Source organism: Gadus macrocephalus, chromosome 7 (assembly GCF_031168955.1).
Source record: "Gadus macrocephalus chromosome 7, ASM3116895v1".
Lineage (NCBI taxonomy): Eukaryota > Metazoa > Chordata > Actinopteri > Gadiformes > Gadidae > Gadus > Gadus macrocephalus.
Window position 1 is genome coordinate 25,489,242 of NC_082388.1, and position 15,896 is coordinate 25,505,137.

The 15,896-nt window shown below is 48.8% G+C and overlaps 1 protein-coding gene across 2 annotated transcripts in view; it reads right to left on the reverse strand.

The window, feature by feature from the left end:
* The window catches only part of taf1 (TAF1 RNA polymerase II, TATA box binding protein (TBP)-associated factor), a 34,983-nt gene extending 23,081 nt beyond the window's left edge, over positions 1–11,902 (reverse strand). Inside the window, exons 1-13 of one of the 2 annotated variants that reach the window (XM_060057629.1) lie at positions 11,613–11,902; positions 10,810–10,923; positions 9,952–10,066; positions 9,069–9,185; positions 8,205–8,306; positions 7,345–7,583; positions 6,498–6,713; positions 5,503–5,754; positions 4,241–4,448; positions 3,393–3,500; positions 2,588–2,755; positions 1,438–1,565; positions 170–277 (exon numbers count right to left, since the gene is read on the reverse strand). In XM_060057629.1, coding sequence (XP_059913612.1) covers positions 170–277; positions 1,438–1,565; positions 2,588–2,755; positions 3,393–3,500; positions 4,241–4,448; positions 5,503–5,754; positions 6,498–6,713; positions 7,345–7,583; positions 8,205–8,306; positions 9,069–9,185; positions 9,952–10,066; positions 10,810–10,923 — 1,875 coding nt within the window. In that variant the 5' untranslated portion in view covers positions 11,613–11,902. The remainder of the gene's footprint in view (positions 1–169; positions 278–1,437; positions 1,566–2,587; positions 2,756–3,392; positions 3,501–4,240; positions 4,449–5,502; positions 5,755–6,497; positions 6,714–7,344; positions 7,584–8,204; positions 8,307–9,068; positions 9,186–9,951; positions 10,067–10,809; positions 10,924–11,612) is intronic. The other variant, XM_060057628.1, reaches the window with a different exon arrangement.
* Between the last annotated feature and the right edge of the window lie 3,994 nt (positions 11,903–15,896).

A 15,896-nucleotide genomic window follows, 5' to 3' on the forward strand; every position in this document is an offset into this window, starting at 1 on the left:
ATCTCTAATCGTCTCACATCCAGGGGAGACCAGACCCCAGCGTCCTGGACCCGGGTGGAGCGCTCCACCTGTAGACAGCGCTCCACCCGGGTGCAGCGCTCCACCCGGGTGCAGCGCTCCACCCGGGTGCAGCGCTCCACCCGTAGACCCCCACCACCCCGGGCCTCACCTGGATGATGTTGCCCCCGAAGGTCCCCCTGAGGCCCTGCTGCTTGGGGTAGTAGAACTCGTCGTTGGAGAGGTTCCAGGGGTCCTTCACCTCGGGCTGGGACATGTTCTGGAGGAGCAGGGTGGGGCGGGGGGGGGGGGGGGGGGCGTTAACACCCACACGGGCCCTTCACACACGGGCCCTTCACACGGGCCCTTCACATTGTCCCTCCACACACGGGCCCTTCACATTGTCCCTCCACACGGTCCCTTCACACGGTCCCTTCACACACAGGCCCTTCACACACGGTCCCTTCACACACGGTCCCTTCACACACGGTCCCTTCACACGGCCCCTCCACATGTGAAGGGACCATGTGAAGGGACCATGTTGGTCCCTTCACATGGTCCCTTCACACGGGCCCTTCACACGGGCCCTTCACATGGTCCCTTCACACGGCCCCTCCACATGTGAAGGGACCATGTGAAGGGACCATGTTGGTCCCTTCACATGGTCCCTTCACACGGGCCCCTGCACATCACATTTACATCCAGGGCGCTCTATTCCAGACGCGTCTTACAATAAGTACATTCGCCAGAAGAAAGAGAAACAACACTGTATCTCTGTCGGTACAGTAGGGCTGGGGAAAAATACAGATTCATCAATGCACTGCAATTCATTTGTCCTCGATTCAATTTCGATTCAGAATTCTTTTGAAATCGATTATTTCCCTAAAAAATAAATAAAAATAAAAATAAAGAAGCATACATTGTAATCTAGAAGCAAGTACTGTATGCCTAAATGTACATGCCCTTTTACATTTGTCCATGTTATGATTATTACTTGTATGCTGTAAGTTTAGCTCAGGAACAATACCATACATTGGTGTATTCCCTTTTTGCTAGTTAAAGCACAATGAAATGGTTAATTATTTTTGTCATCAGCACGTATTATTGAATCGATATCGAAGCAATTGGATCAATAACGAATCGAAATCGAATCGAATCAAGACCTAAAGAATCGAATTGAAGAATTGTGAGGTACCTGGCAATACCCAGCCCTACGGTACCGTAAGGATGTTCATAGAACCAAGTGCCAAGCACTAGCAATCGCTAGGCTAACCCACTCCCCGTATACAACCAGGAATGTTTGGGTAAGATGCTACACAATGCTAAGTACTATTTTTAAGTGCCAGGACGTACAACATACAATAAGTGTTTGGGGGGGCTGGCTACGCAGAGTCTAGGTGCCCCCCCCCCCCCCCCCCCCTCCCCTGGACCAGAGCCTACCTGTTGGGGCTCGTCCTTGATCACGCCCGTCTTGCCCAGGAGGATGCGGCTCTTCTTCAGCGCCGACTCCTTCTTGTTCTCCTTGGACGGGGAGTTGGACGTCCGCTGCTCCTTCTCGTCTGGGATCTCTGGGAGGAAGAGGAGGAGGAGGAGGAGGTGAGGAGGAGGTGAGGACCGCTGAGACAGACGGGCAGAGGACACGGAGAGAGAGACAGGTAGAGAGAGCGACAGACAGGAAGAGAGACAGACGGGCAGAGGACATGGAGAGAAAGACGGAGGGGAAGACAGACAGACACCAACAGACAGGCGGGCAGAGGACAGAGAGAGAGAGACAGGTAGAGAAATGGACAGGCAGAGGACACAGAGAGACAGGTATAGGCCTTTCACACCGCCGCAAAATCGGAGCCGGTTCCGGGCTAGTTCGGAGCTAGAGCCAGTGTTTTGGTTTCACCAGAGAACCGGCTTCGGCCTGTAAATCCGGTTCAACTCCAGCCCCAGGATTGAGCCGGGCTAGAACGAGAACTGCCTTTACGCCAGGGGCAGGGGGCGGGGTTATCCTTACCTTCATAAACAGGAAGACCTACGAAGACCGGCATTTTTTAAAACACCGAAGTAAACAATGGACGTGGAGACGAAAACGCAGTGGACCGTGGAGGAGACAACCCGTCTCCTTGGATTCTGGTCTCCTTCCGAGGTCCAGAACAAGTTAGAGGGAGCAACCCGGACAAAGGCTATCTTCGAGCAAAGAGACGTATGCAGACGTTTGCAGTAACATCATGACGTTGCTCTCGCCGGCTCCATGGCTGGCTCTGGCCGGTGTGAAACCAACTGGTTCATAACTGGGATAAGGCTGGAACCAGTTTTGAACTGGCCCTAGCACCAGGCCGGAACTGGCTCTTGGTTCTTTTTGGTGTGAAAGGCCTAGTAGAGAGAGCAACAGGCAGGTGGAGAGACAGACAGAGACTGACAGACAGACAGGTAGAGAGCCAGACGGGTAGAGGTGCGCAGGCAGACAGACAGACAGACAGACAGACAGACAGACAGACAGGTAGAGAGACAGACAGACAGAGGTGTGCAGACAGACAGGTAGACAGACAGACAGACAGACAGAGGTGTGCAGCCAGACGGACAGGCTGCCGGCTCCGAGTACCCAGGATGATGTTCTCGTCGTTGGGGTTGAGGGTGAGGACGGGGGGGGCCAGCAGCCGGGTCATGGCCTGGTCGTCCCAGATGATGTTGTCCTCCCAGCGGCCGTACACCAGCTCCTCGTTGTCGATGGGGAAGATGGAGAACCAGGGGGAGTCCTCCTCCTGGGACACTAGAGAGACAGGGGGAACCGGGACAGGGGATGAGACCGGGACAGGGGATGAGAGGAGCTCTAGACTACAGCTGTTGATCAGTCAAATCCTCTATCTAAATCTATATCTGTGAATATTGGCTGACATTTTTAAATATATATATATTTGTTCGAGTTCTTTAACATTCTATGTATATTTTTAAAAAATAACCCTTTTCTCATTTAGTTTTTGTTTTAAAAAGCACTTATGTTGAGAGCCTCTACCCCAATTTCGTTGCACTTTGTGCAATGACAATAAAGAGATTCGGATTCGGATTATATCTACAGTACAGCAGTGGTGTGTATCAGTCATGTGGTCTAATCTTCTATCTATATCTCTCTATATCTTTAATAAAGCATTGGTGTGTATCAGTCCTGTGGCCTAATCTCCTATCTATCTATATATCTATATCAACAGTACAGCAGCAGTGTTTATACTGTAATCTTGTTGGTGTTCTCTAGTAATACTAGATAATTATTATACACATTAGTTATACTAGTAAGTCTACTTTGGTCAAACTAGTTAGTCCACCTCTGTGTTATACATTAGTTAAACTAGTTAGCTAAACTAGTTAGTGTACCTTGGTGTTATAAACATTAGTTAAACTAGTTAGTGTACCCTGGTGGTCCAGGAGGATCTTGTCCCTCTTGGATCCGGAGATGGAGGGGGTCTTGGTCATGATGGGCGGGGTGGGCGGCACCAGCTGAGAGTTGCTCCGGGTCAGACCTGAGGTCAGACTCTAGCGTTGGCACCTCTTCAACTCACATGAGTAGAACACCTCTCTCTCTCTCTCTCTCTCTCTCTCTCTCTCTCTCTCTCTCTCTCTCTCTCTCTCTCTCTCTCTCTCTCTCTCTCTCTCTCTCTCTCTCTCTCTCTCTCTCTCTCTCTCTCTCTCTCTCTCTCTCTCTCTCTCTCTCTCTCTCTCTCTCTCTCTCTCTCTCTCTCTCTCTCTCTCTCTCTCTCTCTCTCTCTCTCTCTCTCTCTCTCTCTCTCTCTCTCTACTGAGCGCCACAAATGTATTCCGTTTCTTTTTTTCCGCCTGATTTTTAAATATAAATATCGGGCCGTTCATTCATCTACTCATAGCACTCTTTCTCCCTGACATTGTCGTTCACACACGCATACGCACACGAACACGCACGCACAAGAGACAAGCGTGCATTCATGCCAGTGGTGCGCGGGCACACTTATAAACAGCAGCGGGATATTTGGCACAGAGACGACGGTCGGCGACCGTTTTACCAACGTTTAGTATGATATACTGTGCTCATAGATAACGTTAGTAACGCAGAAAACGATGCAATGAATAGGAAACCAAGGCCGTCCTAATAAGTACCCTCCCTCCCCCCGTCAGAACTCCTCGGCTCCCCCCCCCCTCTGTCTGTGGGAAACAGTGTACAGTGAGTGCGTACACCACAGTACACCGTGACTACACTGCAGAGGGCGGCGGCGGCGGCGGCGGTCACCTTGCTGGGCGTTGTAGGCGTTGGCGTTGCGCGTCATGCTGGAGGGCAGCCACCCGGCCAGGCTGGCCCGTTGGGTCTTGGTGCCCTTGTGCTTCACGTCCTCCCCGTTCCAGATGATGTCGTCCTCCCACTGCAGCTGGGTGACCATCAGGAAGAGCTCGTTCTCCAGGGGGCCGTCGGCCTTCTCCTTCGGCTGGGCCTCGCCCTCCTAACGCACAGAGGAGGGGGTCACAGCGTGTCTCCTTACCTCCTCCCTCCTAACGCACCGAGGAGGGGGTCACAGCGTGTCTCCTTACCTCCTCCCTCCTAACGCACCGAGGAGGGGGTCACAGCGTGTCTCCTTACCTCCTCCCTCCTAACGCACAGAGGAGGGGGTCACAGCGTGTCTCCTTACCTCCTCCCTCCTAACGCACAGAGGAGGGGGTCACAGCGTGTCTCCTTACCTCCTCCCTCCTAACGCACCGAGGAGGGGGTTACAGCGTGTCTCCTTACCTCCTCCCTCCTAACGCACAGAGGAGGGGGTCACAGCGTGTCTCCTTACCTCCTCCCTCCTAACGCACCGAGGAGGGGGTCACAGCGTGTCTCCTTACCTCCTCCCTCCTAACGCACCGAGGAGGGGGTCACAGCGTGTCTCCTTACCTCCTCCCTCCTAACGCACCGAGGAGGGGGTCACAGCGTGTCTCCTTACCTCCTCCCTCCTAACGCACCGAGGAGGGGGTCACAGCGTGTCTCCTTACCTCCTCCCTCCTAATGCAGATGTACACTACACATAGTCCCCGAAAGAGCCTCCCTCCCAATGCACAGAGAACACTATAACACCTTGTCTCCTCCCCCCTAATGCACAGAGACCGTTACACCACGTCTCCTTACCTCCTCCCTCCTAATGCACAGAGACCGTTACACCTCGTCTCCTAACCTTCCCCCTTCCTACGCAGGTATAAACTACTACTAGTATCCTACCTCCTAATGCACAGATAAACATTACACCTTCGATCCTTACCTCCTACCTCCTAAAGAAGATATAGAAACCTTGTCTCCCAACTCCTTCCTTCCTTCTAATCCTAATTTGATCCGATTTGACAGAATTTTGTCGAGTTTGCAAATCCCATCAAACCTAAAACTAATATCACCTCATCCTTATCCAATCCTAATATAATCCTGATATAATGAGATCCTAATATAAAGCTAATCTAATCCCAACCCCAATCAATCCTTATTTAATCCGAATGCGTCTGGTGAACGGCGGGGGCGTGTGTGCAGACCTCGGTGACCTCCATGGGGGTCGCGGCGCGGCGCGGCGGCGGCGGCGGCGGCTCCTCGACCTCGGGGGTCCCCTCCAGCAGCTTGAAGCCGTAGGTGAAGTTGTTCCCGTCCTCGGGCACCCCCAGCATGTCGTACCAGAGCTGGGCGGGGCCGTAGCGCCACTCCGCCACCCGGGGCCGGGCCTCCTTCTCCTGGGCCGGGTCCCCGCTGGCCTGGGAGAACTTGGACTCCACCGGGGCCATCATGGTGATCTGGAGGGGGGGGGGGGGGGGACAGGGGGGACCCAGGCATTAGGACTCTGTTCCCCCGTGGGGTCACTGTGTCCCCTGGGGTCGCCCATGGGTTCTCCTCATGTCCCGTGGGTTCTCCTCATGTCCCGTGGGTTCTCCTCATGTCCCGTGGGTTCCACAGAACCCTCGGGACAAGAGGAGAACCCACGGGACACATGAGAACCCACAGGACACATGGGGAACCCACGGGACACATGAGAACCCACGGGACACATGAGAACCCACGGGACACATGAGAACCCACGGGACACACGAGAACCCACGGGACGTGGGGAGAACCCACGGGACACATGAGAACACACGGGACACATGAGAACCCACGGGACACATGAGAACCCACGGGACACAGGGAACCCACGGGACACATGAGAACCCACGGGACACATGAGAACCCACGGGACACATGAGAACACACAGGACACATGAGAACCCACGGGACACATGAGAACACACGGGACATGGGGAGAACCCACGGGACACATGAGAACCCACGGGACATGGGGAGAACCCACGGGACACAGGGGAACCCAGAGAACACGGGACACATGGGTTCCCCCACACCCCTCCCTCAGTTCCCCCGTGTCCCGTGGGTTCCCTCCCGGTGTTTCGGTTCCCTGCCCAGACTCGAATAACTTAAGACACAGAACACAACCCACTAGTATCCACGCCGTGGGTTAGACAGTTAACCCATAACCCGACGTTACCTCGTCGTCGGAGAGACACTGCTCGGGGGGCGGGGGAGGGGCGGGCTCGTAGGTCCAGCCCGACTTGACCTCCGACCCCGCCTCCAGCACCTCGCCCTCCGGGGGGGGCGTGCCCGGCGGGGGGTCGCGGTGCTTCCTCTTCTTCTTGCGCCGGGCGCTCCTCCAGACGGACGGCATGTTCTTACCGGGACCGAACAGACGCAAGAACCGGAGAACCTAGCGCGACGGAGAACGTTTGTACCGGTTAGACACAGTTGAAACCAGTTGAAACCAGTTTATATAGGAATTCAATCGGTTGAAGTCAGGGTTATGCTGGTCTGAATCTTAAACTATCTCCAACACGAAGCCATCGGACATCACGGTCAATCAGACCTTGAAAACAACAACCAGTCGGCCCAACGTTGAACCATCAAACATAGTGCACCCATAATTCAACATATTGTGCACACACACATCAACATATTGTGCACACACATCAGCGCACACACACATCAACATATTGTACACACAAATCGAAGCACCCACACAACAACATATTGTACACACACAAATCAGCGCACACACACAACATGTAGTACACACTCATCGGCGCACACACACACACAACATATAGTACACACACATACATATTGTACACACACATCTGCGCACACACACATTAACATATTGTACACACATCAACGCACACACACACACTAACATATTGTACACACACAATGGCGCACACACACAACAACATATTGTACACACACAACAGCACCCTGCACATACACATCAACATAGACCACCTCAGCGCCGATTGGATAAAACCCTCCGTGGGGAACCCTGTGAACCAATCAGCTCTCACCTTCCCGGGTCTGAAGACGGGGAACAGCTCGGTGACCCCGGGCAGCGCCTTGGCGGCGTCCTTCTGCATGATGCCGGCCAGGGGGAGGGTCAGGCTGTCGGGGGACCCCCCCGGCCCCAAGCCGGGCCCCAGGCGGTCCGTCTCCGGCTCGGAGTCCGAGGAGCTGCTGAAGTCCACCTTGTCCCCGGAGGACGGGGCGATGATGGAGGGCAGGATGATGCCGTCGCCCTCCTCTCCAGCTGGAGGGAAGAAAACTTTATTCATACAGCAGTAGGGCTGGGTGATTAATTACATGTTTTATAGAAGCTTTCTTTAAAACATTAAATTAAAAAACAAACAAAAAAATAAAATAAATAAATGTTGTTGGATACATATCTGTATATATATATATATATATATATATATATATATTTTAGATTGGACCATTTTCTTTTTGACCATTTTGTTTATTTTTTTTAAAGGCAAAATTTCGAAGTTCAACTTTTTTTTGGGAGAGACATGCTGAATAAATACAATATATTTACAAACTCAAATATAATCGTTTGAATAATCGTGATTTCAATATTGACCGAAATAATCGTGATTATGATTTTCCCATAATCGAGCAGCCCTATACAGCAGCATTCAAAACACAGAGAGCATTACAGACAGGAAACACACTCCAACGATCATCAATGACAAGTCCACCCACTAGTCCAAACACTGATATAAAATAAAATTATGTGACAAATAAAGTGTTTAGAAACATTGTTTTTCATCAAGACATTTTGAGCCCTGGTTTAGGTATAAAGCGTGAAGCGGTCTTCTCCTTTGGGATCAATAATCTCGATGATCAACGATCATCTACCGTCCCCTCTCACCCGGGGTCTGAGCGGACGGAGCAGTGACGGTAGGAGGGGGGGGCGGGGGCATCAGCTTGGCGTCGATATCTTCACAGTCTGCATCGTAGTCGTCTTCATCGTCTGGAAACACAGAAACACACTTATGCCGCTTTTCCACCGCACATGTAGCTCGACTCGACTCGACACGACACGACTCGACACGGTAGCAGCACGGGTCTTTTTCCACCGCAAATAGTACCTCCTGGACGTGGGCGGGGTCGGCTGCGCGAAAGGGCCGTGACGTATTTTTGTACGCGACGCAAACAACACCTACGCAACCCACACATGGACAGAACCCACATAACAACAATGGAGGACATCGATGCGATGGTATTCGTGCTGCTCGGTCTGGTGCTTTTTGTCAGACACAAAAGAGAAGAGAGTCAGAGAAGGCTGCACGCGAATGCCATGTCGCTCTCGTGACTTCGTCACACTCCCTGGCCAATCAGTGGCCGGCCGTCTGCCGACGTCACCTTTTAGCATCGGCTCAGCTCGCTTGGAACCTAGAGCGAGGCGGTACTAAAAAAAGCAGCCACTTCAGGTACCAGATACCATGTTTTCGCGGTGGAAACGCCAAAAATGCGAGCTGAGTCGAGTCGAGTTGGTACCATGCAGTGGAAAAGCGGCATTAGACACATCACACACTAAGATGCACAACACAACCAACACTAAAACACAACACACACTAAGATGCAACACATCACACACTAAGACACTAAATATCACACACAAACCATCACACACACACAACACATTCCACACTAAGACACAAAACATAACATCACTTCCTGTTGTGCTACAGATATGATGCCTCACTTCCTGTTAGACAGAAGAGGTACACACCAGACTTCCGGTTGGGCTGCAGGGTTCCCATAGCATACTGGTACTTCCTGCTCTCATCCTCGGCCACCTCACTGATGTCAGAGTAGTCGATGGCATCTTCAGTACTCTTCACCCAGCCTGCAGGACATGGGAGGGGCAAGGTAGGGGTTAGAGAGTACCCAGACAGGTCAGGAAGGGGTTAGTCAGTACAGAGACAGGTCATTAAGGAGCAGGTAGGGGTTAAACAGTACAGAGATAGGTCATTAAGGAGCAGGTAGAGGTTAGACAGTACAGAGACAGGTCATTAAGGAGCAGGTAGGGGTTAGACAGTACAGAGACAGGTCATTAAGGAGCAGGTAGGGGTTAGACAGTACAGAGACAGGTCATTAAGGAGCAGGTAGGGGTTAGACAGTACAGAGAAAGGTCAGACAGGAGCAGGTGGGGGTTAGACAGTACAGACAGGTCATTAAGGAGCAGGTAGAGGTTAGACAGTACAGAGACAGGTCATTAAGGAGCAGGTAGGGGTTAGACAGTACAGAGACAGGTCATTAAGGAGCAGGTAGGGGTTAGACAGTACAGAGAAAGGTCAGACAGGAGCAGGTGGGGGTTAGACAGTACAGACAGGTCATTAAGGAGCAGGTAGAGGTTAGACAGTACAGAGACAGGTCATTAAGGAGCAGGTAGGGGTTAGACAGTACAGAGACAGGTCATTAAGGAGCAGGTAGGGGTTAGACAGTACAGAGACAGGTCATTAAGGAGCAGGTAGGGGTTGGACAGTACAGAGACAGGTCATTAAGGAGCAGGTAGGGGTTGGACAGTACAGGTGCCAGTTCAAACACAGAGGACTGAACCCAGTGCCTCCAGTTGTAATCGGTGGACTAGACTATCGGTGCCTCTTCCTCACCCTCATCGTCGCAGCGGTCGGAGTCGTCGCGGTCCTCCTCCTCGCTGGCTGTGATGTCGGTGAGGAGGGAGCCCAGACCGAGGGAGCCCAGACCCGCCAGGTGCTTCTTGGACTCCTGGAGACGCAGAACAACATGGAGTCACCACTGGTACTCTTGTCAACAGTAACGAGATGTGTGTGATCCATGTCATTATGGAACAGGTAGGGGTTAGACAGTACAGAGACAGGTCATTAAGGAGCAGGTAGGGGTTAGACAGTACAGAGACAGGTCATTAAGGAGCAGGTAGGGGTTAGGCAGTATAGAGACAGGTCATTAAGGAGCAGGTAGGGGTTAGACAGTACAGAGACAGGTCATTGAGGAGCAGGTAGGGGTTAGACAGTACAGAGACTGGTCATTAAGGAGCAGGTAGGGGTTAGACAGTACAGAGACAGGTCATTAAGGAGCAGGTAGGGGTTAGACAGTACAGAGACAGGTCATTAAGGAGCAGGTAGGGGTTAGACAGTACAGAGACAGGTCATTAAGGAGCAGGTAGGGGTTAGACAGTACAGAGACAGGTCATTGAGGAGCAGGTAGGGGTTAGACAGTACAGAGACAGGTCATTAAGGAGCAGGTAGGGGTTAGACAGTAGAGAGACGGGTCAGTAAGGAGCAGGTAGGGGTTAGGGGGCATCGATTGAGGCGGACACCCTGACCACTCGACTGTCGTGCTCACTTCAGAGCGATAACGATATAGCAGTATTATATTATTATATATCATAACAGTGGTAACACCTCCTCTTACAGCCTGAGGTTTTCAGTGTTTCCTTTTCCTTCCAGCTCTCATGGTCATAATCCAACCCAGTCTTTCACTGTACGTACATCATCCAGCACGCTGTCGTCCTCCAGCTGTCCGTCTTCGTTGATGTTCCCGAAGAGGAAGCCGGTCAGCGAGAAGGGGCGGCCCTGCTCCTCATCGCTGTCAGAGTCCGACATCTACAGGGTTCACGTCCCACCACACACAACACAACACACACAACACAACACAACACACACACACAACACACATGACCCAACAGCAGTGACAGGGTTGGAGAGAAGGGCAGTCTGTCCATTAGAAAGGCTGATTATGATTGAGGACACTCAAGATAATATTAAAGAAAGAAGTTACAGAGCACAGATGGTGGCCAAACTGTGTAGCATTATAACTGATAATGTATCCAAGTAGTACTAACATTTTGTTATATATACTGCTCTCCAGGGGGACATATATTTTATATATCGATGCATCATATCTATGTAGTTAGTTGTTTAATACACTCAAATGAGAGCCAGACTGACTTTAGTGATTCCAGTATGATGAAATCAGTCTCCACCGCTGAGGCTGTTCAGAGTACTAAACATGTAACTAACCTTATTGTCCAGGGTTTAACATTATGAAGACATCAACAAGGCTAAAACACATCCTAAGATAGTAGACTAATTAACGTGTATCTAGCCTTAGTGACCTGGGTTTAGTATGATGAAGACATCAACAAGGCTTACACACCACACACATGCGAAACGATTCGAGTATTGAACGTGTTAACTCACATTAGTTGCCCGGGTCTAGTATTATGAAGACCTCCACATGGCTTACAAACTACACATCCTAACCTAGTCGAATATTGAACGTGTTAACTCACCTTAGTCGCCCGGGTTCAGCGTGATGTTGGGTTCAGTGTTATGTTCTGTGCACTGCTGCCTCGCTAAGTTACATGCCAGTCAGCTGCTAGTTTACCAGCAGGACGACCACCGCCTTTATACTGACACCCGCACTGCATGTGCAATATACTGTTGTTTTGTTTTTAATAAGCATGAGAAGTCATTTCAGTGTATTGTTTAATGTTTTGAGCTGTGGCGTACAGCAGCACCTCAAGTGCTAGCATTGCTAACTGGCTAACATAGTACCCGGATGGGCTGGCGCGAATTTTCGTCAGAGGTGCGTTCAAGAGCGCACTGTAAATTAGAGTGGTTCAGTTGATCACATGATCATTATATAGAGTTATGATATATTAATTACAGATTTTTCAGTAATGTATTTACTGGCAGATAAGTGTTTTTCCTCAACTGTACAGTAAATGTAATTAGTATTTTGGTTATTGATGTCATAGATGGCCATGGATAACACATAACATTATAGGATGTTGTTGCTTTGGTCCAATCTGGAGCGGTCGAGCGGATGAATATTTCCCATAATGAAGAGTTAAAAGAAATGTGGTCGAAATAAGATTTCATATTTTCCACGGTAAATAACACGGTGACACATAATTCTAAATCATGGTAAATTACCCAATTCCTGATTGACGACCATAATGTATGACGTCCGGACAGTGGCGCAAAAAGTGGGTATGCACTATATGCGGCGCATAGGGGCGCTGTCACGTTAAAATTGTACCGGGGGCGAAAATTGTACCGGCCTACGTCATCGTTTGTTTACATCCTGACAACCTGCCCGGCAACAGACTACGCGATGCAGAAAACATGTTTCCAAACGACGAAATAACATAATACAGATAGCGGATCGCTATCTGTATTATGATAGATAGCGATAACAATTGTTTTTACTTTATATTTGTATTGTATTTAATTGTTTAATCGAAACAATAAAAAAATTTGCCCGCGAAACGGCCGAACGCGTCAAATGACAAATGTTTTGCCCGCGAAACGGGCGATCGCGTCAAATGACGTAGGAAGGTTCTTGAAACATAATACAGATAACGGATCGCTAGATAACACTTGTTTTTACTTTATATTTGTATTGCATTGAATTTTTTAATCGAATTTAGCTAGTAAATAAAGTAAAAACAAGTGTTATCTAGCGATCCGTTATCTGTATTATGTTTCAAGAACCTTCCTACGTCATTTGACGCGATCGCCCGTTTCGCGGGCAAAACATTTGTCATTTGACGCGTTCGGCAGTTTCGCAGGCCAATTTTTTTATTGTTTCGATTAAACAATTAAATACAATACAAATATAAAGTAAAAACAATTGTTATCGCTATCTATCATAATACAGATAGCGATCCGCTATCTGTATTATGTTATTTCGTCGTTTGGAAACATGTTTTCTGCATCGCGTAGTCTGTTGCCGGGCAGGTTGTCAGGATGTAAACAAACGATGACGTAGGCCGGTACAATTTTCGCCCCCTGTACAATTTTAACGTGACAGCGCCGCACCAGAGGGGGCGCCAAAGCGATGGAAGTAAAATTATTTGAGTCGGCATTTTCTGTATTTAACAGCGTTTGTGTACATGCAAGGCCGCTGTCACGTTAAAATTGTACCGGGAGCGAAAATTGTACCGGCCTACGTCATCGTTTGTTTACATCCTGACAACCTGCCCGGCAACAGACTACGCGATGCAGAAAACATGTTTCCAAACGACGAAATAACATAATACAGATAGCGGATCGCTATCTGTATTATGATAGATAGCGATAACAATTGTTTTTACTTTATATTTGTATTGTATTTAATTGTTTAATCGAAACAATAAAAAAATTGGCCTGCGAAACTGCCGAACGCGTCAAATGACAAATGTTTTGCCCGCGAAACGGGCGATCGCGTCAAATGACGTAGGAAGGTTCTTGAAACATAATACAGATAACGGATCGCTAGATAACACTTGTTTTTACTTTATATTTGTATTGCATTGAATTTTTTAATCGAATTTAGCTAGTAAATAAAGTAAAAACAAGTGTTATCTAGCGATCCGTTATCTGTATTATGTTTCAAGAACCTTCCTACGTCATTTGACGCGATCGCCCGTTTTGCGGGCAAAACATTTGTCATTTCACGCGTTCGGCCGTTTCGCGGGCAAATTTTTTTATTGTTTCGATTAAACAATTAAATACAATACAAATATAAAGTAAAAACAATTGTTATCCCTATCTATCATAATACAGATAGCGATCCGCTATCTGTATTATGTTATTTCGTCGTTTGGAAACATGTTTTCTGCATCGCGTAGTCTGTTGCCGGGCAGGTTGTCAGGATGTAAACAAACGATGACGTAGGCCGGTACAATTTTCGCCCCCGGTACAATTTTAACGTGACACCGCCTTAATGCACGGGCTTGCCTGGGCTGAAGCCCCAGGGCCTACGCCGATCGGGGGGCCTATCATGAGCTGCAGTAAAAAAAAAAAAACATTTTATTTTAATTTTTTTATTTTATACTGGCCCATGATAGGCCCCCCGATCGGCGAAGGCCCAAGACAATAGCTGTGTTCGAAATCGTTCCCTATACACTCGTTCCCTATTCCCTATATAGTGTACATGATATAGTGCACTATATAGGGAATAGGGAACGAGAATTCGGACACTACGCTGAACATTTCTAAACGTCATTTGCGTCAGTAAATGCGCCGGGTATTTGTGTGACGCAGACAGATGCGCCGACATCATGTAAACAAACCGGGCACTCACGAGGAAAGCTGGAGGTTGTATGATGTTGAATGTTACATTTCCTTGTTTAATTAATTTTGAATGTTAAATATTCTATGTTAAATCCCAAATAAATTGTTGACATTTCTAAACGAAAGCCGGAGACTCCATCATTAAATGTATTCGTTTTCGCGGTTATTCGGCTTCTTCTCCCCTGGAAAAATACAACCGCATTGCATTGTGGTATACGGGAGTAACATGTAGGGAACATCGTATGTACCCTATTTTAAATCCACTATATAGTGCCCTATATAGTGGACCACTGAGAATTCGAACACCCTACAAAATGGCGTGCACCCTATTTAGTGCACTACATCCATGATAGGGAACGATTTCGAACACAGCTAATGTGATTTTTTGTTTGGGGCTTACAAAGATCATAGGCCTATCAGCCAAGAAAAAAGAGGGCCAGTGGCCCCTTGACACCACAGCCACAGTCGTCTCACCCCCCTCCCCCCGTCAGGATTTCTCGTCCAACCCCCCCCCCCCCCCCCCCCCCCCTCTCAGGGGGACTACGAAACCTCTCAGCCCCAGGACCCAATGGCAGGTTAAGGCAGGCCTGTGTACATGATATGATGATCAATAACAGAGGGACGTCAATGATAAGGCGCCCCCCCGCTCCTTCGCCTCCCTCCCCCCTCCTCTCCACACGGCGCTCCAGTGGCCGCCCCCTCGACTTCGCCCTGGAGGCGAGCGCCAGTGTCTTCATTTGAACCGTATTGTCATCTGATGACACGTACCTCAATATGGAGAGGCAGAGAAGAAAGCCCTCGGGGTCACAACATAGAAAAATAAAGATTGGGAAGGTCGTTTTTATGGCAGTGTATCAAGAGGAGGCTTGTAAATATACAGGTTAGCTAAATCTACTACTAGTAAAACAACAGGTTACTGTTGTCTTGCAACTGTGTACTGATCAGAATGGAGCCTACAATATAACGGATCATAAAAAGAAAAATAAAGGAACTTGTTTGTGGCTATTTTGTTTTACTTCAATCTCTATGCAAGTCTTTGTTTTATGTCAATAGACCCAGTAAAAACGGAGTTATAAAGTTGATACTTTATAACTCCGTTAATAATCCAAAAGTGAATAAATTAATGATCGAAAAAAAAAAAATATTATCGTATCTGAATCGAGACTGAAACGTTCTACACAGTATTACGATGCATCGAAGAATCGATTATTTTCCCACCCCCATTGGTTACTGTACTCCAACAGTTCTAACAGAGTCGATTGTTTTGCATGTAAGCTTTTTGGTGAAACTAGAGTGGTTGGGTATAATAACTGGCAGTGTCTTTCAAAGATACTGAAGCACCATGAAACAAGTGGTTACCACATATATGCTTATCTGATGTGGAAAGAATTGGCACCCCGCTTATGCCTAGGTAAAACTATTGATAGCGAATTGCAGAGAGCCTGTTGACTCGAGTGATCGACTGCATACTCTTCCTTGCAGAAAGAAACCTGCCACTGAGGAGGACTGTGAAG